Raw genomic sequence first — 27,052 nt, forward strand, 5'->3', positions numbered from 1 at the left:
CTGATCATTGTTTACAGGTGTGAATATCTCACATCCTCATCCCAGTAAGACAACCTAGGGCTCCCTTTAACCTTTATCATCCAAGCCACCCAAGTTTGAGTCAGACAGAATTCTGGAAAGGTCACATGATCCCCTTTATTCCTCCATTTTACCCTAACTTAAAGAGGCAGTCCCAATACATAACAATCTTACTAACTTCATATTTGTAACAGTTGATGACTATTTAGGAGAAAGTGTCCAAAATATACTATAGTATCAGTGTAAGAACAGACAAATGAAAATCAAAGAAGGGATGACAACAAGAAGGAAAATATTTAAGGTGATTTACAAAAAAAAAGGTACATGAGGAAAAACTTTGTTACACGTCATGATTTGGAATACACTGCCTGATAGGGTGGTAGATATCGATTCAATAGTAGCCTTCCAAAGGAAATTGGATAAATACCTGAGGGAAAGAAAATTCTAGGGACGTGGGAATCTATAAGATAGCAGAGGGTTTGATTGTACTTTTCCAGAATGCAGTGGAAAGAAAAATTGTAACAGAGAACTGGAAAGTGGCAAATCTTATCTTGGTCTTCAAAAAAAAAAAGAAGCAGGGAATCAGTCTAATTAACCTTCATTTCACCCCTTTGATAAAGTTATATCCTTCCTTAGGTTAGGAGGCCAAAACTGTACACAGTACTTCAGGTACTCTCACCAAGGCCCTATATAATTTTAGTAAAACCTCTTTACTCTTAAACTAGAATCCCCTTGTAATAAAGCTAACATAATATCTGCTTTTCTAATTACTGGATGTAACTTCATATTGACCCTCAGTGGTTTATATACAAGATTACCCAGGACCCTTAAATACCAAAGTTTCTCAGTCTCTCACAATAAAATATCCTTCTTTTCCATTTTCCCATCAAAGTGGATAACTTCACACTTCTCCATATTAAATTACATCTGCCACATTCATGCCCATTCTCTTAACCTGTCTATATTCCTTTACAACCTTCCGACAGCTTAATTTTCCATTTAGCTTTACATCGTCAGTAAACCTGGACACATTACAATCTCTTCCCTCATCCATATCAATGATATACATTATAAATAGCTGAGGCCCAAGCACTGATCCCTGTGGTATCCTACCAACACCCTGCCGAGCCAAAAATGTCCTGTTTATTCCTACTCTCTGTTTTTGTCCATTAACCAATCATCAATCCATGCTAACATATTCCTCCCAATTCCATGCGCCCAAATTTTGTGTAAGAACCTCTTGTTTGGCAGCTTATCAAATGCTTTTTGAAAATCCAAATATGCTACGTCTACTGGTTCCCCTTATCAACCCTGCGACTTAAAATCGCAAAGAACTGACAAATTCGTCAAACATGATTTCCCTTTCCGTGTTGACACTGCCCAGACATACTATGATTTTCTAAGTGACCTGTTATGACTTCCCTAATAATAGATTCTAGCTCTTCCCCCATTACCGATGTCAAACCAGCTATCAAGTTCCATGGGCCAGCAGAAAACATCCTGACACACATAAGCACCTTTGAATCAAAAGCCACTGTTAAGTGCTTGTGAAACATAAAAAAATACATTTAGACCCAGGAAAAAAAGACCCCAGCAGTTTTATATTGCAATTATGTTTTTTAAAAATCCTCTCTGGCTGAAAGCAAAAGTATTTTTCTTGATAAGTCCAGCCTATGTGATGATGGGATGTCTTTCAGAACTACCTACAAAAAGACCTTAGTCAAGTTCAAAGCTGTGGAACAGCTGCTGCCACATTTGTGATTGTCTTTCTGAAATTATCATTTAATAATTCAACACAATAATTTACGAGGGGGGATAGCAGTGGATGGGGGCAGGATAGAAGGTGACTTCTTGAACTGCCCAGCAGCAGCAATGTCTTTGTAATTGACACCTATTTTAAAAATGAAAGAAAAGCCTTGCATTAATACAGTATCTTTCATGACCTCAGACAATTAAAGCATCTTCCAGAAAGTGAAGTACTTTTCAAATGTAATTACCACTTTAAACGTAGTAAATGTGGCAGCCAATTGGGGTGCAGCAACTTCCCACAAATAACAGTGGGAGATCATCTGTTTTGTAGCAACATTGATTGAGGGATATATATTGGCCAGAATGCTGGAGAGGACGGCATTGCTCTTCATAGAATCTTAGAACGATGCAGCACAGAACGAGGCCATTTGACCCATCCTGCGTATACCAGGGCCAGAATTTTTCACTGAGCGGGTGGGTGTGTGCTCAAGTGTAAAATAGCGTGTGAGTGTCCTGATGTCATTGCGCACATGTGCGATATTTCGATCGGTGGGTGCGCGCTAAACTCAGAAGCGTGCCCACCAATAATTAAGAGGGCTATTAACGGAGCAATTAACTGGGAGTTTTCACTGCCCGTCCAATGCTACAGTTGGTGGGTGGGCGAATTGGCCAGGCGGCCTTTGCATTTTTCAGGAAACCTCATCCAAGGCTGGGTTGAGGTTTCCGTTATTAAATTTAAAAAAAATAAAAGTCTATGCACAGAATTTTTATAATATTTATGCTCAGGAGACTACTTGTGTTCCGTGGACGGTTTTTTCTGGATTTAAAAAAGTTATTTGATACTTTTGAAGTCTTCAGCTCCCCGAGGCAGTTCCCTGCGTTCAGGGCGCTTTCTGTGAGTGTTCCCCCGCACCTCCGCTGACTTCAATGCTCACCCTCATCCCGCCCCCACCCTGACTGCGCTGATCATATCAGCGCGCGCTTTACGCTGGCTGGCCGTTAATTGAATCATGATTCAAATAATCAAATCAGCTTCTGAATTACACAAAGATATCAGTTGCAAGATAAATATTTTTATTTCCAATCACACCAGTTCCAGAACTGGAATTATTTGCTCACACATCATTTCCACCATGTATAGAATGATTCTAGATTCAGTCACTCTCCCCCAGGGTGAGCTTGTGAAACAGGTACTCTCCAATGCCTTTCTCAGGGGCTCCCAGTCTCTTCAGGTTGGTGATGTGATCTCCAAGCTTCTTGGGCAGCTTCACTTGCTCATCCAAGTAGTGAGTCTCCAGGAATTCACAAAGATGAGGTTAAGTGTTCCCAGAGGAGAGCTTGTGCAGCTTGAAATCACGGCTGAGGGCCATTCGCGAGCAGCGGTCTGTTCCCCGGCCGTTCCCAGGCCTGCTGATTGTGCCCACACACTGAATTCAAATTCCTGCCCCAGATCTTTAATGGGGCTATCCATTTAGTCCCGTATTGTTTTCTCCCTTCAAGTATTTGCCCAATTCTCTTTTGAATGTCTCTGTTGAACCTGCTTCCACCACCCTTTCAGGAAGTGCATTCCAGATCTTACCAACTTGCTGTTTGGAAAAATGTTTTATCATGTCACTTCTGTACCTTTTGCCTTAAACCTGTTTCCCCTTGTTACCAACCTTTCTGATACTGGAAACAATTTATTCTTACGTACTCATTTAAAATCATGAATGGTTTTAATAAACTCTATCAAATCTCCTCCTCACTTTCTTTGCTCAAATGGAAAATTTTCTTCAGTCTCTATTTGAAGTCCCCTATCCCTGTTACCATTCTACTAAACCTCAACTGGATTCTTTCTAAGGCCTTCGATGTCCTTCCTAAAACATGGCGCCCAGAATTAAACATAATACCCCAGCAGAGGCCAACCAAGTGTTTTATAAATGTTTAACATAACTTCCTCTCTTTGGCATTCTATTCCTCTATATGTAAATCCAAGGATCCCATCTGTTTTTTTGTAGCTTTCTCAACTTGTCCTGCCACTATCAAAGATTTGTGTACATCCAAAGCCCAGTGTCTCTGTTCCTGCACCCCCTTTTAATTTGTAGCATTTTGATTCAGAATTATGAAAGGTCTTGATAGAGTGAGTACAGCCACCCCTCACCTATAACCTGCTGGCAGGGGAACATAAAATTCTGCCCTAAGGGGAGGCAATGGCGTAGTGGTATTATCACTGGATGAGTAATCTAGAGACCCAGGGAAATGATCTGGGTTCAAATCCTGCCATGGCAGATGGTGGAATTTGAATTCAATAAAAATTTGGAGTTAAAAGTCTAATGATGACTGGAACAATTGTTGCAAAAACCCCATCTGGTTCACTAATGCCCTCTAGGGAAGAATATCTGTCATCCTTTCCTGGCCCAGCTTATATGTGACTCCATACCCACAGCTATCTGGTTGACTCTGAAATGGCCCAGCATGCCAGTCAATCACATCAAACTGCTACCAAGTCACAAAGAGGGAATGAAACCCTTTTACCATCAATCTGGGTGCCGGAAATGATAATGGCAATCTCAGCCCTGTCAACCCTGCAAAGCACTCCTTACTAACATGTGGGGGCTAGTGCCAAAATTGGGAGAGCTGTCTCACAGACTAGTCAAGCAACAGCCTGACATAGTCATACTCATGGAATCATATTTTACAGATAACGCCCCTAATGTTCATAAGTCCCAGACACCACCATCACCATCCCTGGGTATGTCCTGTCCCAGCAGAGGTGGCGGCACCGTGGTATACAGTTGGGAGGATGTTGCCCTGGGAGCCCTCAACATTGCGTCCAGACCCCATGAAGTCCCATGACATCAGGTCAAACATGGCAAGGAAACCTCCTGCTGATTACCACGTACCACCCTCTCTCAGCTGATGAATCAGTGCCCTTTCATGTTGAACACCACTTGGAGGAAGCGTTGAGGGTGGCAAGGGTGCAGAATGTACTCTGGGTGGGGGACTTCAAAGTCCATCACCAAGGGTGGCTCAATAGCACCACTACTGACTGAGCTGGCCGACTCCTAAATGACAAAGCTGCTAGACTGGGTCTGCGGGAGGTGGTGAGGGAAAAACATACTTGGCTTCATCCTCAACAACCTGCCTGCCACAGATGCATCTGTCCATGACAGTATCGGTAGGAGTGACCACCGCACAGTCATTGTGGAGACAAAGTCCCACCTTCACATTGAGGATACCCCCCATTGTGTTGTGTGGCACTACCACCGTGCTAAATGGGATAGATTTTGAACATATCTAGCAACTCAAGACTGGGCATCCATGAGGCACTGTGAGCCATCAGCAGCAGCAGAATTGCACTCAAACACAATCTGTAATCTCACAGCCCAGCATATCCCCTATTCTACCATTACCATGAAGCCAAGGGATCAACCCTGGTTCAATAAAGAGTGCAGGAGGGTATGCCAGGAGCAGCACCAGGCATACCTAAAAATGAGGTGTCAACCTGGTGAAGCTATAAAACAGGACTACCTGCATGCCAAACAGCATAAGCAGCAAGGGATAGGCAGAGCTAAGTGATTCCACAACCAACAGATTGGATCTAAGCTCTGCAGTTCTGCACATCCAGTCGTGAAACAAGTCACCGGAGGAGGAGGCTCCACAAATATCCCCATCCTCAATGATGGAGGAGCCAAGCACATCTGTGCAAAAGATAAGGCTAAAGCATTTACTACAATCTTCAGCTACAAGTGCCAAGTGAATGACCCATCTTGGCCTCCTCCTGAGGTCACAGATGCCAGTCTTCAGACAATTTGCTTCACTCTACATGATATCAAGAAATGGCTGAAGGCACTAGATAGTGCAAAATGTATAGGCCCTGACAATATTCTGGCAATAGGACTGAGGACCTGTGCTCCAGAACTTGCCACGCCCCTAGACAAGTTGTTCCAGTACAGCTGCAGCACTGGCATCTACCCGGCCATGTGGATAATTGCCCAGGTATATCCTGTACACAGAAAACAGGACAAATCCATCCCAGCCAATTACTGCCCCATCAGTCTACTGTCAATCATCCGTAAAGTAATAGACACGGTCATTAACAATGCTATCAAGAGGCACTTGCCTACTGATGCCCAGTTTGGGTTCCACCAAGGCCACTCAGCTCCTGACCTCATTAGAGCCTTGGTTCAAACATGGACAAAAGAGCTAAACTCCCGAGGTGAGGTGAGAGTGACTGACCTTGAGTGTGGCATCAATGAGCTCTGGAGTCAATGGGAATCAGGGGGAAAGCTCTCCACTGGTTAGAGTCATAACTAGCACAAAGCAAGATGGTTGTGATTGTTGGAGGTCAGTCATCTCAGCTCCAGGGCATCATTGCAGGGGTTCCTTGGGGTAGTGCCCTCAGATGAACCATCTTCAACTGTTTCATCAATGACCTTCGTTCCATCATAAGGTCAGAAGTGGGGATGTTCGCTGATGATTGTACAATGTCCAGCACCATTTGCAACTCCTCAGATACTGTAGCAGTCCACGTCCAAATGCAGCAAGGCCTGGACAATATCCAGGCTTGGGCTGATAAGTGGCAAGTAACATTCGTGCCACACAAGTGCCAGGCAATGACCATCTCAAACAACAGAGAATCCAACCATCGCCCCTTGATGTTCAGTGGCATTAATATCACTGAATCCCTCACGATCAACATCCTGGGGGCTACCATTGACCAGAAACTGAACTGGACTAGCCAAATAAACACTGTGGCTACAAGCGCAGGTCAGAGGCTAGGAATCGTGCGATGAGTAACTCACCACCTGACTCCCCAAAGCTTGTCCACCATGTACAATGCATAAGTCAGGAGTGTGATGGAATACTCCCCATTTGCCTGGATGTGTGCAGCTCCCACAACACTCAAGAAGCTTGACACCATCCAGGACAAAGCAGCCCACTTGATTGGCACCACATCCACATTCATTCCCTCCACCACTGACGCACAGTAGCAGCAGTGTATACCATCTACAAGATGCACTGCAGGAGTTCATCAAGGCTCCTTCAACAGCACCTTTGAACAGAAACCCAAGAGATTAAAGGGATAGTAGCAGCCACAACCACTACCACCTAGAAGGACAAGGGCAGCAGATAGATGGGAACACCACCGCTCCAAGTCAACCACCCTCCTGACTTGGAAATATATCACCGTTCTTCACTGTTGCTGGGTCAACATCCTGGAACTCCCTTCCTAAAAGCACTGTGGGTGTAACTACACCACATGGACTGCAGCGGTTCAAGAAGTCAACTCACCACCACCTTCTCAAGGGCCACTAGGGATGGGCAATAAATGCTGGCCCAGCCAGTGAAGCTCACACGCCATATTTGAGTAATAAAAAAATATTTCCCATGGTAGATTTAGATGAGAAAAGATGGGAGGAGGCTCAAATGGAACATTGGGTCCAGCGGCCACTGCCTGTGCCATATATCCTATGTAATCCTAGCTAATGTATGTAGTTCATATTGTCTCTCATTGTTCCTGACAAAATGTGTCAATTTAGACTTCTCTGCATTAAATTTCATCTTCCATATCTCGCCATTTTACATTTTGTCAATGTTCTCCTGTACTCTGTTACTATTCTCCTCATTGTTTACGGCACTTCTGAATTTCATGTCATCAGCAAATTTTGAAGTTATCCCATGCGCTCTCAAGTCGAGATCCTTAATACATACATCAAAAAGCGCAGTGGCCCAAATACTGACCCCTGGGGAACACCACAGTATACATCCATCCAAACTGAAAAATATTCACCATTGCTCTCTGCTTTCTGACCCTTAGCCAATTTCATACCCATGCTGCTACTATCCCTTTAATCTCTTGGGTTTCTGTTTTCTGATAAATCTATTCTGTGGTACTTCGTAAAATATCTTTTACAAATCCCTGTACACATCAACCGCCCCTTACTTCACCAACAAACTCGATGAGGTTAATCAAACATGACTTGCCCTTAACAAATCCATGATGATTTTCATTTATTTGCCTATACCTATCCAATTCTTCAACACAGTGCCATGGGATCCTTTGCATTCACCTGAGGGGGCACACGTGGCTTGGTTTAAAGTCTCATCCAAAAGATGGCACCCCCAACAGTGCAGCACTCCCTCAGGACTGCACTCGGAATGTGTGTTCAAACCTTTGATGTGGGACCTGAACCTACAACCTTCTCACACAGAGGTGAAAGTACCACTAACTAGCCACACAATAGCAACTGTTCAAGACCAATACAGGTGGCTGTTGGGATAAACTGGAAGAATGTAAGTGATGGGGACTGTTGAGCGTTGGTTCACAAAGAGAAATATTGGACAGGATTTTCTGTTCATTGGGCGGGTGCGGTGGGCGGGCCCCGGAGCGGCCATGAAACAGACCGCCGCCCGCTATCAGGCCCCGAATGCTGCCTCAGGGAGCTGAAGATTTGGACAAAGGAAAATAAATATTTAATAAATTAAATAAACATGTCCTCACATGTGACTCAGTCACATGAAGAGGGACAGGTTTAAAATGAAGTGGAAAATGTTTTTTGTGTTTTTTACCCACCGTTGCAAACCTCATCGCACCCATAGATGATGCTTCGTAAAAAATTCAAGGCCGTCTGGCCTAGTCGCCCACCCGCCAGCTGTAAGTAGTGAAAAGTATTAATTAATTAATTGCTTAAGGGCGTTAATAGGTCTCTTAATTGTCGGCGGGCGCGCTGCCAACTCTCGCGTGCATCCGCCGACCGAAAGATCGCAAGAGTGTGCGACGATGTCGGGATGCTTGCCCAATGCCATCACGTGTGATTTTACACCCAGTCAGGTCAGGCACACGCCCACCCAACCATCGAACGTGAAATCCTGCCCATTGAATACTACGAAGAATGAGCAGGCGAGTAAGATCTGTCAGGTTGGCTCACGGTAATGGCATAAACATGATGGGCCAGAAGGTCAGTTTCTATTATGTACCCAGGATTTATCCTAACTGGTTGACATGATACTTATTCAATCGGGTTACCCAACCATGAGTGGCAGCCTGCCATTTGCATTGGAGAAGATTTGCATGAAAGAAGCCACTAGTGTGTTCAGTGAAACATATAATAAAGTAGACTGTTCAAGTAAGAAAGGAAAATTAGAAGTGAGGTCAGATGCAAGAGATGTGTCTCATTTAATTTAATGCTGTAATCCCAGCTCCTCTGCAGGAGCCTGCATGTTTGGTATCATTTATTATGCTAAATATATGGAGCAACAATCAGCAGTGATGAATGTTGTCTCAAAGGCTGAGCAAATGTAAATTATACAGTGTGGAAATAATATGCATTAGCAGTATGCATTTATAAAAATGCCTTTAATATGGAGAAACGTTCCAAGGTCCTTCATGGTGGCATAACAAAATTGCACAGTGATCGACAGGCGATATAAAGAAGGGTAATAAATTTGGTCAAAGTAGTGGGTTTTAAGAAGGGTTTTTACAGGTGGAGAGGGAGTTGGAGAGGCAGATGATTTAGAAAAGACATTCCAGAGAGTGGGAGAAAGGTAGTTTAAAGCACAGTGGGCTATAAGGAGGGGTACATGAAGCTGAAGTCCCAGAGCTGTGTTCAGAGGTAGAGTTCCCAACTCTTTTTTAAAATTCATTTGGGGGATGTGAGCATTGCTGGCAAGACAAACCTTTATTGCCCATCCCTAATTGGCTTGAGAAGGTAGTGTTGAGCGCTTTCTTGAACCGCGGAAGCTCATGTAGTGTAGGAACACCCACAGTGCTGTTAGGAAGGGAGTTCCGGATTTTGGATATAGTTTCAAGTCAAGATGGTGTATGACTCGGAGGGGAACTTGCAGTTAATTGTGTTCCCATGTATCTGCTGCCCTTGTCCTTCTAGGTGGTAAATGTCATGGGTTTGGAAGGTGCTGTCTAAGGAGGCTTGATGAGTTTCTGCAGTGTATCTTGTAGATGCTGGCAATGTTCACTGGTGACACATAGGGTGCCAATCAAGCTAGTTCAACAATTTCATCACCCAATTTTCTTCCTCCAAAGAGCCCAGAAAATTAAAAAGATGGTCAATTTGTTTTTCCAGAGGGGACCTGGAAAAATTTCCAGGAAAATAATTTCTAATTTCTGGAGACTCCAGGGCAATCCTGCACTGTTGGCAATGCTGCTTAGAAGGAGGCAGTGGGTGTGGGGTGGGCATTGTGTGATTGAATAAGGCTGGAGATGAGGAGGGTTAAGGCAATGCAGAAATTTGAACATAAAGATGAGAATTATAACTTTATGAGACATCTGGGTTTTAGGAACCAATTTAGATCAATGAGGAATGGCGTGATGGGTGAGTGTGACTTTGAATAATTAAGTATTGGGTTTCAGTGAATCCCATAATAGTTATCCTCACATCTGCTGTAGAAAGCTCCGAAGCCTGGGATTTGCAATATTAATGGATGAAGGCTAACACCTTCATATGACATTCCTTGTCTGCGGTTTTAGCAGGCGTTAACCCATTTAAAATAAATGAATTAATACCATCATTAAAATATCTAGCAAAAGAATGCCAAGCTGCCAGCACTGATTTCTAGGTTCAAGTACACTATAGACCCATCTTTAAGTCTTACATAAACTATCGCAATTTGTTAGTTAAAGTTCTGGTTTTGATTGCCTGCAGGCTGTAAGCTGCATATTGTAAATCCTTTGTCAACCTCACACATTTTTTATAGGGCATAAGATTATAGTTACTTGTAGTGTTTCAGATAATCGAACTTGTTGGCATATAACATATTGTCACCTCTGCTTTAAATGGTAATTTATAGATGCATTTTGTGCAGTATTAATCCTGGGCTCACATATATTTATATTACCTAAGGTAGAAAACTCCAAGTGATTGTTACTGAAGTCAGTGTGGGAGAAGCAATGCAATATAAAGGGAGCATGTTATCTCTTTCACCTTCAGGTACATTCAGATCAAAGCAGGTTTTGCCCAACATCTTCCCTTATATATATAAGTCAATGATGACTTTCTCCTTTAACATAGGGAAATATCCGAGGCACTGAGGGGTTTAGAGGTTTAGGAAGGGAATTCCAACATGTGGAGGACTAAGTGTCTGAAGAGCTAGGCTGCCAATATTGAGAGAAAACAAGTGGAGGATACAAAAATTGTCTGGAGTCGCAAGAACGTTTGAGGGGATATTGACTTATAGGAGATGAAAGACTTAGAGCTGGGCACATCCACGGTATGATTGAAATACAAGGATGAGGATTTTAAATTTGTATTGGGACACAGGGAGCCAATGTAGCTTAACAAGAACAACAGTACAAGATGAACAAGTATGACATAGAATAGGATAGGATAACAGAGTTTTAGGTGAGAAGAAGTTTAGAGAGATGAAGGATTGGAGACCAACCAAGGGAGCAAAGTCTAGATTGGAGGTAACAAAGGCATGGATGAGGATTTCCGAAGCAGATTAATTGAGGTAAGATCAGTGACAGGTAATATTCCAGAGGTGGACTTGTGCATTCCTTCTTTTTTATTATTATTAATTGTTCTTGGGGTGTGAGCCTTGCAGGCAAAGCCAGCATTTATTGTATATCTCTAATTGTCCTTGAGAAGGGGTGATGTACCTGCAATTGAATGGCTTGCTAGGCCATTTTAGAAGCAGTTAAGAGTCAAGCACAGAGAAGATGTTGGATTGAAAACTCAGCTTTGGATCAGATAGGATGCTGCTGAAGCAATTAGTTTGGTTCAACCTAAGGCAGTGGAGGGGGAAGGGGATGGAGTTGGCAACAATATGGAGTTGGTGGCAGGGGCCAAAATCATGAGTTTAGCCTTCCCAATTATTAGCAGTGAAGAGCTGGAAAGGTGAAGATCAAGTCATCATGTCCATGTGGAAGTTGACTCGCAGATCATGCCACAAAGAAAAGGAGGAGCCAAGGATATGGGGGCAGCTCCTCCAAGTTGGAAACAGGCACTGGAAGACTAGATGAAAGGTTGCAGAAATATTGAGGAGGAAGAAGAGCTATCGTGCACCATGGTCACAATCATGGAGGATATCATTGGAGGTGTTGAGGGCAGTGTTCTTTTTAAGGTAAAGGGTACAGATGGCAATTTTTAAAAGTGCTTCAGAAGAAGGTACATTTTCCACTTTGAGTTAGCAGAGGCACCAGGAAAATAAGCTAGATGGTTAGGTTTCTAGTGGAAAGTGCATCAAAATAACAAGAGTTTTTTTTCATATTTGTTTATGGGAAGTGGGTATTGCTGGCAAGATAGTATTCGTTGTGCATCTCTCATTGCCCTTGAGCCACCTTCTTGAACCGCTGCAGTCCAAATAGTGAAGGTGAAGTGCTGTAATGGAGGGAATTCCTGGATTCTGATCCAGCAATGGTGGAAGAACAGCAATATATTTACAAGCCAGGATGATGTGCATGGGCCACCCGGATGAGTTGAACTTCCAAAGGGAAAGAATAGATATGTATATGTAGATAGAGATGTTTAGATGGGTAGGAGGTTAGCAAATTCTGAACAGCGAGGACAAGGATAGTTGAGATGAAGACTGCAAACGTCAAGGGTGAGGAGTTACTTAGTCCAGAGGCTGAAGAAGGAAACAAGAGTACATAAATCAAGACAAACTGGGGATGAGCTGGGAGGCCAGTAGATAATGAGGTCAGAGAGATGCATTGAGCATGAAGAAATAAGTTGAATACATGCCTTACTGATTAAGACCATAGTGCTTTCATAGTGATTTGGGGATGAGGAGGTTGCAGGGGACAGGTCATTGTGTTTATTTTCACATCATATAATCTGGAGGCCATTAATATCACAAAAAGTGGAAGAAGGTCGGACTAGGAAAACAGCCCAAATATTTTAACAAATCCTTTTGTGATATTAATGGCCTCCAGGTTATATGATGTGAATATAAACACATTGTCATTTCAGGCAGGTATATGGGTTTTACAAAGGGGATATGGGCTGAATTATTTCAGTATTTGGCAGGGTGAGGTAGACGGAATGGAAAGTGAGTGGTCCACATGCTCCCACCCCACTGCCTTGGCTTGCTGAATCAAACAACAGACAGCCAATTGACAGGCGCCAGTCAGGAATGTGGCCAATTAGTGGTGCGTAGGTGGGGGCTCCATTCCCAATCGGAGTCTATGCCAGGGCACCATGTGACAGAGGAGTATTGCCGTGAACAGGGAATTGGTCACAGCTGCAAATTTAAAGGCGCTTTGCCGCCCACCGCCATCCCACCTGATCCTCTGTAAAATCCAGCCTATAGATTTGTGTTTTCTCTGTAAAGGTTGTCAACTCAGCTGGAGAGGAAAGGGAATTTTTGGATCCGGTGTCTCCGTTTATTGATGAATTTACATGCTGCTGGACAGATTCAACAATACCTGGGAGATGATTTTTGCTCCACATCTTCAGGAATAAAGTAATTCTCCCCCACCCTTTGCCACTATTTCATTCAGCCTTCAGTAGCCACCCTTCTCAGCTCACACTTACAGGTCAGAAATGTAATTTCCTCATTTCTGCCATCAACAGATCTTCCCTTAATATCAAAGACAGAATTGTAAAAGAATGATAGAAAAGTTGCATTAATATGGTGCTTTTCGTGACCCCAGGTCATCCCAAAGCACTTTTTGGTTAACAAAGCGCTTTTTGATGTGCAGTCACAGTTGTAGTATAGGAAACACAATCTGTGCACAGCGATCTCCAACAATCAACCGTGAGATAAATGACCAAATAGTCTATTGTTATTGACATTGGTTGAGAGATGGATTTTGGCCACAGGAAAGAACTCCTTGTTCTTCTTTGAATAGTGGAATCTTTTACATCCACGAAAAAGGTCAGACAGGATCTTGTCGAAAGACGTCGCAAAGGTGATTTTTGAGCAGCTCAGTATTGTGTGGAGAAATTTTGAATACAAGCTTTGCATGAGTTGGAACAGATTTGAAAGCTATCAATGCTGATTTTTATTTGTGATTTTTTTTTTTCCACCTCCGGTGCAGGCCATCATGGCTCAGCTGCCCCAAGAGGAAAAGGCAAAGATTGCCGAGCAAGTGGAGAGCTTCCACCAGGAGAAAAACAAGCTGGATGCTGAGGTGGCAAAGTGGGATGACAGCGGCAATGACATCATTGTGCTGGCCAAGCAGATGTGTATGATTATGATGGAAATGACCGATTTCACCAGGTAAGAGAATGTAGGCAATGCATTGGTCACAGTTAATAACCTGAATGTACCCAACATGCACCAAGCAGAGCCAAATGCTCTCAGTATTACTGAAAAGACATCTTGAGTATAGGATACTACTTCCACTTGCCGAGGTATGTGTTAAATGGCCATTTTTACCGAGTAACAGAAGGAGCCAATGTTTTTGTTGCAATTAACAAAGTGAATGTATCAACTGTACCCTAGTCAGGGCTGAATTTTAACCCTCAAAAATGGGTGGGTTCGAGTTGAGTGAGATGTAAAAATCTTAATCTCAAACCCGACCCCAACCCACCTCCTGAGTGTCAGCCTTGCCTCACAGTCGGTAGCGCTCTCACCTCTGACACAGAAAATTGATGGATCAAGTCCCACTCCAGGAACGGGGACAGAAAAATTCAAGTCTGACACTCGCAGTACTGAAAGAGTGCTGCACTGTCATAGGTGCCATCTTTTGGATTAGACATTAAACCGAGGTCCCACCTTCCCTCTCAGGTGTGCGTAAAAGAATCCATGGTACTACTTTGAAGAAGAGACTGTGAGTGATCCCTCTTGCCCTGGCCAATACCTCAATCAACGCCACAGAAACAGATTATCTGGTCATGATCACGTTGCTATTTCTGAGAGCTTGCTGCATTCGAATTGACTACCGTGTCTCCCGCATTGCAATATTGACTACACTTCAAAAGCACCTCACTGAGGATGTCCTGTGGTCATGAAAGACACAATATCAATGCAAGTCTTTTTTTTTCCTTTTCTAACCTGCTTCCAGGAGGCAGGTTTGCAATTTAAATGTTTTAATGAAGCTGAGGGCATCAGATTTAATCTATCTACAGGTTTAACGCTGGCTAGCCGGTTTCACAAGTCTCAGGAAACCTGGCAGCCAAAGGGAGGCAAGAACAGCATTGGGGAAAGCATAAGTGCCCTTATAGCACTGCTTGTGGGCCAGCAGGAGCAGAGCATTCCCTTCTGCCCATCCTTTCCCACCCTCCCCACCCCTCTCATCAAAGCTTACCTGCTTCTCTGGCTTCACACCCCACACCACCCACCAGAACCCCACCTCCCCATCCAAAGTGTCAGGGATTGGACCCCCGGATTACTCCCTGGGATCAGGGATTGAATCCAACTCTGGGATCGGATTTGCCCACCCAAATCACCCACCAGCTGCTGCAGGCTAGTTGCATGAGGGTGTGGCCCACTCTGTGCTCTGTGCTCCCAGCTTGCAGAGTCAGTAATTTACAGCATATGGCGAAACCCAGTCTCCAGGGTTTCCTGAGCACAATTCGCCTGCATTTCCCACTCGAAAAATCCGTCCCTGTCAATATCAGGGGCCAAGATGTTGGCAGCAGAAGAAGAGAATAAGAGAAGCGCTGAGGAAATACTCAGTCGTTGTGTAAAGAGTACACCTTCCCCTTCCCCAGGAATGTGCTTGAGCAATGTTGGCCAATATCTACACGGGCATCAGTGATCCAGGACTAGAAATTGAATTCTGCCAGAATTGGGCCGCAATCCTGGGCTACACACATGCCAAATGAGACCAGCATCAGGATCATGACAGATTGTTCTGCCGGCTTTAATTGCTCTCTACAAGTAAACAGCTGGAGTCGGTTGTTGCCCCAGAGAGAGCATGCTGTTTGTAGGATGGGGAAATGGGGTGCAGTTGGCAGTGCTTTTGGCCAGCTTGGCCAGAAACCAAAGTCCTCAGCAGAGTCTGAGAGGGGGAGGCAATTAGAAGAGGGTGAACAGCAATGGGGAATGGATTTAATGTGAAGCCTGGAGGAGCAGGACTGCTTCTCCCGATTCCAAAATAAGGTAAGTTAAAAAAGATAAAACTTAACTTTAACAAACAGCCTCCAGTGATTCCTTTATCAGTCACTGTGACACACCTAAATAAAAACTGTCGACAACATGCAAGACATATATATGTCTCCTATTTTCATATGCAATAACCCTTTGTGTACCTGTAGTTGTCTCTGTCATGAGGCAGTGGCTGCTGAACATGCACCAAGCTTTTAAGGCTGAGATCACAAGATTTTCTTTGGGTAAGGGTATCAAAGGGAGATCTTGTGTTTCAAACCCCGCATCAGGACTTGATGGCCGTAGAAGGTGTGTTCACAGTGCGACCAAACAGGTTGATTGCCAGTCTGTAAATCCTTCCAATAGTAAACAGCAGGAGAGTTTCCTGCTCAGCCATACTAGAGAAGGCAATGGCAAACCACTGTAATATTTTGCCAAGTATAATCATGGACAGTCCAATGGAAGTCCATTGCTGCCAATGGCCTCTTAGGGCATGGTACCTAAAGGAGGAGGAATAGTATCAAGAGATATGGATTAAAGTGGGTAAATGGAGTTGAGGTACAAAGCAGCCATGATCTAACTGAATCTTGAAACAGGCTTGAGCGGCTGAATAGCCTTTTTTTCATTCATTCACAGGATGAGAGCTTCAATGGCTAGGCCAGCATTAATTGCCCATCCCTATTTTCCCATTGAGAAGATGGTGGTGAGCCGCCTTCTTGAACCACTGCAATCCACGTGGCCTAGTTACATTCAAAATGCTGTGAGAAAGGGAGTTCCAGGTTTTTGACCCAGTAACAGTGAAGGAACAATGATACATTTTCAAGTCAGGATAGTGAGTGACTTGGAGAGGGACTTCCAGGTGGTAGTGTTCACATCTACCTACTGCCCTTGTCCTCCAAGTAGTAGTGGTCGTGGGTTTGGAAGGTGCTGTCTAAGGAGTTTGGTGAATTCCTACAGTGCATCCTGTAGATGGTACACACTGCTGCTATTGTGCATCAGTGTTGGAGAAAGTGAATGTTTGTGGAAGTGGGCCAACCAAGTAGGCTCCTTTGTCCTGGATGGTGCCAAAATTCATGAGTGTTGTGGGAGCTGCACTCATCCAGGCAAGTGGGGAGTATTCCATCATACTCCTGACTTGTGCCTTGTAGGTGGTGGACAGGCTTTGGGGAGTCAGGAGATGAGTTACTCATTGTACGATTCCCAGCCTCTGACTTGCTCTTGTAGCCACAGTATTTATATGACTAGTCCAGCTCAGTTTCTGGTCAATGGTAACCCCGAGGTTGTTGATAGTGGGGGATTCAGTGATGGTAATGCCATTGAATGCCATTGGATTATCTCTTGTTGGACTTGGCCATTTCCTGGCACTTGTGTGGCGCAAATGTTACTTGCCAACTTGTCAGCCCAAACCTAGGTATTGTCCAGGCCTTGCTCCATTTGAACATGGCCTGCTCCAAAATATGAGGAGTCACAAATGGTGCTGAACATTGTGCAATCATCAGTGAACAATCCCACTTCTGACCTTATGATGGAAGGAAGGTCATTGATGAAGCAGCTGAAGATGGTTTGGCTGAGGACACTACCCCAAGGAACTTCTGCAGTGATGTCGTGGAGCTGAGGTGATTGACCTCCAACAACCACAACCATCTGCCAGGTACGACTCCAACCAGTGGAGAGTTTTGCTCCTGATTCCTATTGACTGACTCCAGTTTTGCTCGGGCTCCTTGATCCTACACTCAGTCAAATGTGGCCTTGAATTCAAGGGCAGTCACTCTCACCTCACCTCGGGAGTTCAGCTCTTTTGTCCATGTTTGAACCAAGGCTGTAATGAGGTCAAGTGCTGATTGGCCCTGGCAGAACCCAAACTGGGTGTCAGTAAATAGGTTATTGCTAAGCAAGTGCCGCTTGATAGCGCTGTTAATGACCCCTTCCATTACTTTACTGCTGATGGGGAGTAGACTGATGGGGCGGTAATTGGCCAGATTGGATTTGCCCTGCTTTTTGTGTAACGAACATCCCTGGGCAATTTTCCACATAGCTGGGTAGATGCCAGTGTTGTAGCTGTACTGGAACAGCTTGGCTAGGGGTGCAACAGGTCCTGGAGCACAAGTCTTCAGTACTATTGCCAGAGTATTGTCAGGGCCCATAGCCTTTTTCAGTATTCAGAGCCTTCAGCCATTTCTTGGTATCACATGGAGTGGCTGAAGACTGGCATCTGTGATGCCGGGGACCTCTGGAGGAGGCCGAGATGGAGATTTCCTATTTGCAAAGGCATGAGTACTGAACAAAAATAAAATTGAAAACAGAAACAGAACTTAGCACCTAGTTAACCACTTTAGCCTTGTGCCAATGGAGGAGACAGTCGGACAAAATCTACAGAAAATTCATCAAAATATTTTCAGTATGTGGCCTTTGATTATTTGCAGTCAGCAGATGTTTTGCTATATTGCTGCAGTGACAAAATGGTGCTCACGTAAGATGCATCAAATCAGGATTTTAACAAACAATGCTTTCTCTTTTTAGTGGAATTTCAGGAACTCAAGGGATTTGGAACACAGGAAGTAGTGGTGTATTGATCTACATTGCCAGAGGAGTAAAGGTATCACACAGGGGAAGATACCTTACACAGTGATAATCACAGACATATCAGAGAATACAGTAACAAAAATTACAGGAATATCATAGCCATGGATACAGAATTGGCTAGAATGATTTCAGCAAGTTAAATGCTCTCAAGTTTCAACGTACAAGATGGGCACTGGATCAATTGTGGGCACAGGCGATCATTCAGTGGTGCTGTATATTGGAGTGCTGTCCTTCGTTCAGTCATTGGCTGAGAATGTGGCCTTGGTGTGGGGAGGAGAATTTTTGAGAACACCTTTTACCTTACATATTTCCTAGTTTTAGCTGTAATCATACAAGGCTCATCATTACTTGGTCAGGTTACACTATTTTATTTCTTAGTTGCCCTCTGAAAATTGAATGTTACTCCACCTGTTCTTGTAATTATCTCAGCAGATGTTTTAATAATTGTAGGTTGAGACGGTTATACTTTTCAAAAACAGAATTACCTGGAAAAACTCAGCAGGTCTGGCAGCATCGGCGGAGAAGAAAAGAGTTGACGTTTCGAGTCCTCATGACCCTTCGACAGAACTTGAGTTCGAGTCCAAGAAAAGACATATTATACTTTTATTGGGTCAAAATCCTGGAACTCCCTCCCTAACAGCACTGTGGGTGTACCTGCACCACAGGGACTGTAGTGGTTCAAGAAGGCAGTTCACTACCACCTTCTCAAGAGCCATTATGGATGGGCAATAAATGCTGGCCCAGCCAGCGATTCCCACATCCCATGAATGAATTTTTAAAAATTGTGTTCACTGTAGTACTTCAGAATCTCAATTACTTTGAAAGCCATCACTATAATGAAGATGAAATTAAGGACTGAAATGTCCAGATTTTCCCCTCCAGAACTGGGCCGAAATGGAGGTAGGGAAGCAAAAGAATGGTGCTAGCGGCCTGCGGCGGGACTGCAGCTCTGTTCCTGACTCTGCTGACTTTCTTGGGGAAGTGGGGAGAGAAGGGGCTGGATGGGAAAGTGAAGGCACCCACATTGTTAATTGGGTGTGTTGAGGTCATTAGGAAGCTCATTAAGAGATGGCTTCTTGAATTCGCCAAGATTTTCATGGGGGCGAGTGGCTGGTAGGAGCTCTGTGAAGCTGACCAGCTCTATACTGGTGGGAACAGGGGCGGCAGTGCTGAAACAGTTTGATTGAAAGAGCTGCAAGTTTGGACAAAAGAAAAACTACTGAGCAGCAAGGAAATTTTACTCACCAACCTTTCCCTACCCTATCCCAGGTCTCAGCTTTCCATTTTGCCCTTGTTACTTTGATGAAGATGAAGATTTTCTTTAAGACTGCACGGCTGCTGATTCGGGCCAGATTGTGACCTGCTTCCCACCTGCATTCCTACCCCTCCACCCCCAACCACTAATCGGGTGGCAGACCCATCTGATGGGTCATTAGGATCCCAACCCCATGAAAATCCCCCTCCAGGCAAACTGGCGATGGAGGTGGGACCGCGAACTGTGATCACTGCCACTTCCCAGTTCCTGCTTCCTGCCTCGAAAGGGAAAATCTGGCCCAAGATATTCTAATTCATTATGGAAACTTAACTATTAAAGGGTATTGCATTATAACAAATATGTTATATTGCATACATGCTGTATGGACTATACAGAGGTTGTTATACACCTGTACTGTGTGATACACTCAGCAATGGCTGTTATGTGCTGGGTATTGTAACTTTGGTTAGGACTATTTCAATGACAAAGAAGTCCATGAGCTCCTTGCACTTGTGGCCTCTTTCATCTAGCAGAAAGAAAAGAAACACTTTTGGCCAGGTACATTTCTGTAACGTCAGGTTTGAGGGGTTAGATTAGCACACTTCTCTTTTATTTCCATAACCCCTCAAACCTGATGTTACAGAAATGTACCTGGCTTTGAAACCCATTTTCTAGTAGATGCACCATGCTTTAGATGTGAGCAGCAAAATCTGTGATATTTTTAGATTGTAATCAATAGAGCAAACTCTAAGCTGAATTTTCATTAATATTTCATTGTTTTATTTTGCTGTACTTGTTCAGAATCCTGTTGTTTCCTTATCAAATTATTTTTGTATCGTGAAAAATAAATACTGCGGAAGCTAGAAATCTGAAATTAAGAGCTCTGAAGAAGGATCATACGGACTCGAAACGTTAATTCTGTTTCTCTCTCCACAGACGCTGCCCTACTTGCTGAGTTTTTCCAGCATTTTCTGTTTTTATTTTTGTATCATGTCGTACAAAGTATTTGTATTGTAATCAAAGTGCAAAATTGCAAGTCCTTTCACTAACATTCCATATGTGTGGTATATCTGAACTGTTTTTCAGGAGTTAAAATCTGTAGCACGAACATGGTAATATTCAACGTGAAGGCCCCGATATTTAGTGGGAGGAGGGGAGGATGAGGGTGAAGCTGAGAATGGTTGGAAAACCCGGAAGTCCTGTCAACCTTAATTCTTGCTGCTCAGATCCTGCTAGATTGCTGAAACAGCCAAAAAAAATTCTGGGCTGGCAGCTCCTGCCTCTGTTCCACTGCTGCGTTTCCTAACCCCCTAGGAGAACAACAAGTAAATTTTAAATCAGGTGCCTAATTGTCCATTTTAAATATGTTAATTAAACATTTTACTTCACCACCCTGATATCCCCTGCCTTCGCCTGCATGACCGGTTGGGTTCGCGTTCCCCGTATTACACAATTTAACCCACTGTCCCCAAAGCTCTCCTCTCCATTCTGTTTAACGTTGCTCTCAAGATAGAATCATGCAGTGTTACCATTCTACTTATGTTACCTCTGCGATGGCACTAACCCCTTAGTCCCTGCATTTCCTATATCTTTTTAATTTTATTTTCAAATATTTGCCTACTTCTATTTTAAAAGTGTACACAGATTATTTTCCCCTCACTATTTCTGGTGGAGAATTTCATGTCCTAGCAATGCGGCATATTGTTTAAAAAATCCCGGAACTCTTCTCTTCCAGGACAGTGGTGCGCATATCAATGGGGCGGTGGGGAATTGGGGAGGGGGAGGTGGGTGTGGTGTGATGGCTAATAAAAAGCTTAGTGTTGTGATATGCTTCATCCTATATCAAAGAGCTTCACATACAGTGAAGTACAACAAGTGATATTTACAAAATAAAACATCTTAAAGTGCTTAAAAAAGAGAATTATAAAACTAAATATGACACTGAGCCACATAAGGACATATTAGGTCAGATGACCAAGAGCTTGGTCAAAGAGCTGGGCTTTAAGAAGGATCTTAAAGGAGGAAAGTGAGGTAAAGCGGCGGAGAGGTTTCAGGGAAAGATTTCCAAAGCTTGGGGTGCAGGCAGTGGAAGCCGTGGCCAACAGTGTTCGAGTGATCAAAATCATAGTTTCTCAAGAAGCCAGTCTTAGGTGAATGCAGATATCTCGGAGAGTTGTGGAGCTGAAGGAGATCAGAGAGAAAGAGAAGGATTTGAAAAGAAGGATGACACTTTTAAAATCAAGACATTGCTTGACCAGAATCCAAGGTAGATCAGAGAACGCAGGTGCAAGTTAAGACACAGGCAGCAGAGTTTTGGAAAACCTCAAGTTTATGGGTGGTAGAATGTGGGAAACAAGCCAGGATTACATTTGAATAGTCAAACCTAGAGCTAAGAAAGACATAAATGAGGGTTTCAGCAGCAGATGAGCTGAAACAAGGAAGAAATTGGACGATCTTCTGGAAGTTGCAAACAGACTGGTTTATTCTCAGACAATTGCCAGGGAGAGGGATGGAGTCAGTCAACAGGGAATGGAGTTTGGAGTGGGAATTGAAAATAATGGGAAGAATTTTTCCCCCGTTGGGGTGGAAAGTGCAGGAGTGGGCACAGGCGGGCACGCCTCTGATCGGCGCCCCCAATCGGGGGGTGTGCCGCCATTTTATGTGGGCTGGCCAATTAAGGCCCGCCCAACATGACGCCTGCCAGGAAGCGCTATGCGCTCCCTGTGCGGATAGGGGGGAATTCCCTCAGCCAAGAATGCACATGCGCACGAAAGAACGTACTCATCTCCCTGAGGCTAAGCGCTGCCTCAGGGAAATCGACGCCAAATTTAAAAATGGTGCAAGGACAAAAATAACATTTCCGTGACATGTCCCCACTTATGTCCATCTCTTTAAAGCAGACATTGATTAAAATTTTAAAAACCCTCATGACACCTCATCCCGCCTTAAAGTTGGGATTAAGTATTAAGTACTTCAATTACTTTTTAAATGGCCTCAATTGGTGCACAGCTGATTTGGCTGCACCCCCGCCGACCTGAAAATTGAAATGACGCGGGGTGACATCGGGAGTTCCGCCTGACGTCACCCTGTGTCATTTTACTTGTCGGCGAGCGGGCCCCGCCCCCGCTCACTGACCTAAAGATCCTAGCCAATGACTTAGTCTTCCCTGTGTTTAATTGGAGGAAATTTCTGCTTTTACTTGTCAGAGAGGCAGTCAGATAATTTAGCAACAGTTGAGGTGTCGAAGTGCTGGTGAGGTACGTTATTATATAGTTACACAGAATAACATAGAAGGAACAGCACAGAAACAGACTATTTGTTCCAACTGATCCATGCTGGTGTTTATGCTCCACAAAAACTTCCCTCCACCTTTCTTCATTTTATCCTATTGGCATATCTTCCTATTTCTTTCACCTTCATGTATTTCTCTAGTTTCCCAAAAGTTAATTATTTTGAAGTATAGTGAACATTATTATGTGGGGAAATGCAGCAACTATTTTGTATAATGCAAAATTCCAAAAGCATTAATATGACGAATGAGCGGCTAATGTGTTTTTTTTTTGTGGTGGTGTTGGATGAGGAGGAATGTTGGCTGATGCTGTGAGAAATCCCTGTTTTTCTTCCAGTAGTTCCTCAGGATTCTTAACATCCACCTGAGCCTCTTAAAGGACAATACACCTGACAGCACAGCATTGCACTGGAGTGTCAAACCATGCTTTAAATACATTCAAAAGCTAAATTTCATTCAGGGAAATGTGAATGGATATTATCCTTTACTCAGAGTGACAAAGTAATGTGGTGAGGGATAGTAGAGACAAAAAAGTGAAATGCGGTTGGCTGGTGAATTGCAAACGTGAGCATCCTGGATGAATGAGCTTCAATTGGCTTTTCTCATGCTTCACTTTTCTTATGTCCTGCTGTTACAGTTCTCGCTGCAGAGAAAGCTCCCCATTATGAAAGGCAGCCCTTATCAGTTTTGACAGTTACCATGGAAGTTTGTTGAAATACTGAGTTGTCACAAATGGCATAGGGAAAAGAAAATGGAACCAGAGTGACTATCATTGCATTAGGCAACTATTCCTAAAATAATGAGTTCCTCCCTCCCTCCTCCATGCAGTTTGATTGGCAGCCCAGTTGGCAGTATGGGTCTAATAAAGATCTTCACTAAACTGTCAGAATAGTGACAGTTAGCTTAACAAGATGACAGCCTTGAAGCTGTCCCCACTGTTATACCTCTTTACACTGCTTGCTAACAGAAATGCCTCGAAAGCTGTTGTGACAGATACTGCCCAACTTTTGATGTTCAGTGTATCAGTAACAGCGATGAGTTTTGGTATTTCTGTAATGACTTAATCATTTTTATGTGAGACAGTTTAAAAAGAAAGAGACTTCCATATTAGCATTAAAATGAAGAGACACCATATGTTTTATGTAGCCTCATCATTTGTTCAACAGGGAGAAGGAAGGTAGTGTCTTTTTAAGATTTGTGTGTCTTTAGCAGCCACTACGGCTCACAATCTTCCTCACTCTGTCACAAATCAAGCTGCATTTTAGGAGCTACCCCTCGTTCTCTTTCTACTTCAAAACAGCAACTCACACAAAGCTGCTATGAATTCTTCAGTGACCATCAGTTAAATGACTTGGATGGTTTGGTCCACAAACATCACTTTGCTTTATGTGTGTTTGCAAGTCAATCTTTTCCAAATTATTAGTTGCATCTGCCAAGTGTGGGTTCATTAACTGCTAAACGTGATTTTTTCTACCGAGCAGCCACAGTTTATCGAAAGTCAGATAGTCTTTAGCAATAGAGGAGAAATTTCCTTGCCCTCTGTTTCTTCCTCAAATTCATGGAAATTTCCCATTCAGCGTATGCCTCATTATCCTCCGCAGAAGATATGTTGGAATGGGATGGCGGAGCTTATACATCCAGGGTACCTCGCTGATGAAGATAGTCACTGAGTGGGTAAAACATCTGTCTGGACATCTTAACCTGGTGACTTTAACCCTTTTATTGAAGATGTTAACCCAAAGTAAATTTCATGAGAACATATTAAAAGTTCTGGAGCCAATATTTGCATGGCATAATTTCAACATCTACCCATCTTAGGCACTCAGGGTCCTGTTTCTAACAGTGCGACATAGTGTGAACAATATAACACAATGGCCGCAAAAATGGGAACCAGAATCATGGCTGTGACTTTCGATGCAGACAGCTCACAAACGTATTGTTGCCGACTAATTCAATTGATTGTAGCCTGCAACCAGCTCTAAGCATGCAATTGAGTGGCTGCGCCCTTAATCCGGGGGTGGAGGGGTGCAAAATTATGAGTAAAAAGCACAATTGAAGCTAGCCTGCACTGCTTAAAGCTAACCTGTACCCCTTAAAGGGGAGAAACATTGTGGCTGGATGTAATTCTCCAATTGATTCTGATTGGAAAAGACACAAGAATGGCACAACATGGGAGAGAGTGGGCTCTAAGATTTTCTGATGCTGAGGTTTTGGTACACAGATGGAGAGGAGAAAGATTATCTATGCATAAGGGGAGCCAAGGGACCCACCAGACACACTTTGTGAAGACAGTGTGACAAGTTGGCATGGTAGCAAGGAGTTTATCCCCAAAGACCCGGATGCAGTGTCACAAGAAATCCAATGATCTCACACAAATGGCCAAGGTCAATGAATGGATCTTCAAATGCCATGTCCCACCAACTACATCACTGCCCTTACACACTGCTCAGTGCACCGCATTCCATCATTCACCTACCCACAATCTCCAGCAATCACGGCTCATACCTAACATTCAGACGCTTCACCTCACCCCCACATGTTTGGCACTGCTGCAGGCCCACACCCACATCTCACACACACTACCGACTATTCAACTATGAGAGCCAAATCGCCCATTCACATTGAACCATATTCACTGACACACTTCCCCCTGTCTTGTAGGATGCATAACCAAAGGCAGCAGCATTTAACTGGATGGAGCATATCCCTACCTCAGTGGAGTCGATGGTAGTTGCCATATCAGAGCAGCCATGACTGAGGCCATAGCCAGCAGCAAGGCTGAGACCATCAAACATGGCAGTATTCTTATATCTTCCTTCTTTTTCCTTTCATGGGACCTCTAGCAACCTCTAACTGCCGTTGAACTAAGTGGATTGCTAGGCCAGAGGGCAGTTAAGAGTCAACTACATTGCTGTGAGTCTCGAGTCACATTTAGACCAGATGAGGTAAGGATGACAGATTTCCTTCCCTAAAGAGGCCTATTGGATGGGTCTTTATGACAATCGATGATAGTTGTCAGGCTGAGGCCAGTTTTCATCTCCAGATTTAATAATTGAAGGAGGGTGGTGAGAAGGAAGAGAGTGCATAGGTCTGGGGCAGTCCTGGGGCTGTGCACACCATATAGCCAGAGCCAGAAAGCAGACACAGTTCTGGGGCTGTGTGCACAAGCTACAAGGCTATGCCTGGCACATTTGGCCTGGTCCCAGTCCAGGGAAGGGAAAGCCTGTCCGTTCTGTGTCAGTCGTGCGCATATCTCGGCACTGGGGGTTAGCACATCTTGGTATTGGGCTGCCGGTGGCACAGTTACAGTTGGGGAGGCTTGCAATGCCTGGCCTTACTCATCTAGATCCAAAGCCCATTTTGAAAGCACTGTCATGCTTGTGGCATTTCGGAGGGGGTGATGGTGGGGGTGGGGGTGGGTGGTTCAGCTTCCACTGATCCTTAAGGCTGTGCAACAGCTGCAAGGAAGGATCCCCGGGATGGAATGCCTGAAACCAGGGCAGAACAAGGGCTTTGCATTGATGTCCTAGCTTGGAGATGGAAGGTGACCATTGCAAGGTTTTATGCTCAACCGTGTCTCTGTTCAATTTTTCCACAGAGACAAGGAGGAGTGCAGAATGGAGGCAGCAGGCAACGCTGCCTTTTTCATTGCTCTCATAGAATTGAGGAGAAGAAAGGCCCATCGCCATCAGGCAGGGCAAAGGGAAGAGCCTGTCCCTGAGGAACATGGGCCAGCGGGGTCCCATGAAGACCCAGAAGCTGAGGTGGAAAGACCAATTCTGTGGAGAGGTTTAGCGCGACCCAGGGATGCCTCTCATGCTTGCAGATGAGCGAGAGACAGTGCCATAGAGGCCTTCGCTTGACAAGGGATGTGGTAGCTCACATCTGCCACATTATTTGGGAGGATCCGATGGCGTAGGGCCTAGGAGGCCATTAATTGTCAGTGGCTCTAACGGTGACCATTGCATTCAACTCTTTTGCGATTGGCTTGTTCCAGGGCTCCACTGATGACCTCTGTGGAATATCACCATCCTCCACTCATAAATGCATCCGCATGGTTACTGACGCCCTATTCAGTAAGGCACACGGTTACGTCCAGTTCTCCCTGGATGAAGGCTGCCAGAACAGTGCAGAGTGCCATTGACTGCACACATGTGGCTTTAAGAGCTTCCTGGGAGCAGCCACAT

General features: G+C 44.1%; 1 protein-coding gene across 8 annotated transcripts in view; it reads left to right on the plus strand.

Annotated features, from left to right (window-relative positions):
• ctnna2 (catenin (cadherin-associated protein), alpha 2) overlaps window positions 1–27,052 on the plus strand; it is a 1,471,852-nt gene that overhangs the window by 1,262,902 nt on the left and 181,898 nt on the right. For 7 of the 8 annotated variants that reach the window (XM_041198108.1, XM_041198115.1, XM_041198099.1 and 4 more), the window contains one exon: window positions 13,745–13,926. In XM_041198108.1, the coding sequence (XP_041054042.1) occupies window positions 13,745–13,926 (182 nt within the window). Of the gene's footprint in view, window positions 1–13,744; window positions 13,927–14,266; window positions 14,270–27,052 lie in introns of all 8 variants that reach the window. The other variant, XM_041198125.1, reaches the window with a different exon arrangement.

Source organism: Carcharodon carcharias, chromosome 1 (assembly GCF_017639515.1).
Source record: "Carcharodon carcharias isolate sCarCar2 chromosome 1, sCarCar2.pri, whole genome shotgun sequence".
NCBI classification, from domain to species: domain Eukaryota; kingdom Metazoa; phylum Chordata; class Chondrichthyes; order Lamniformes; family Lamnidae; genus Carcharodon; species Carcharodon carcharias.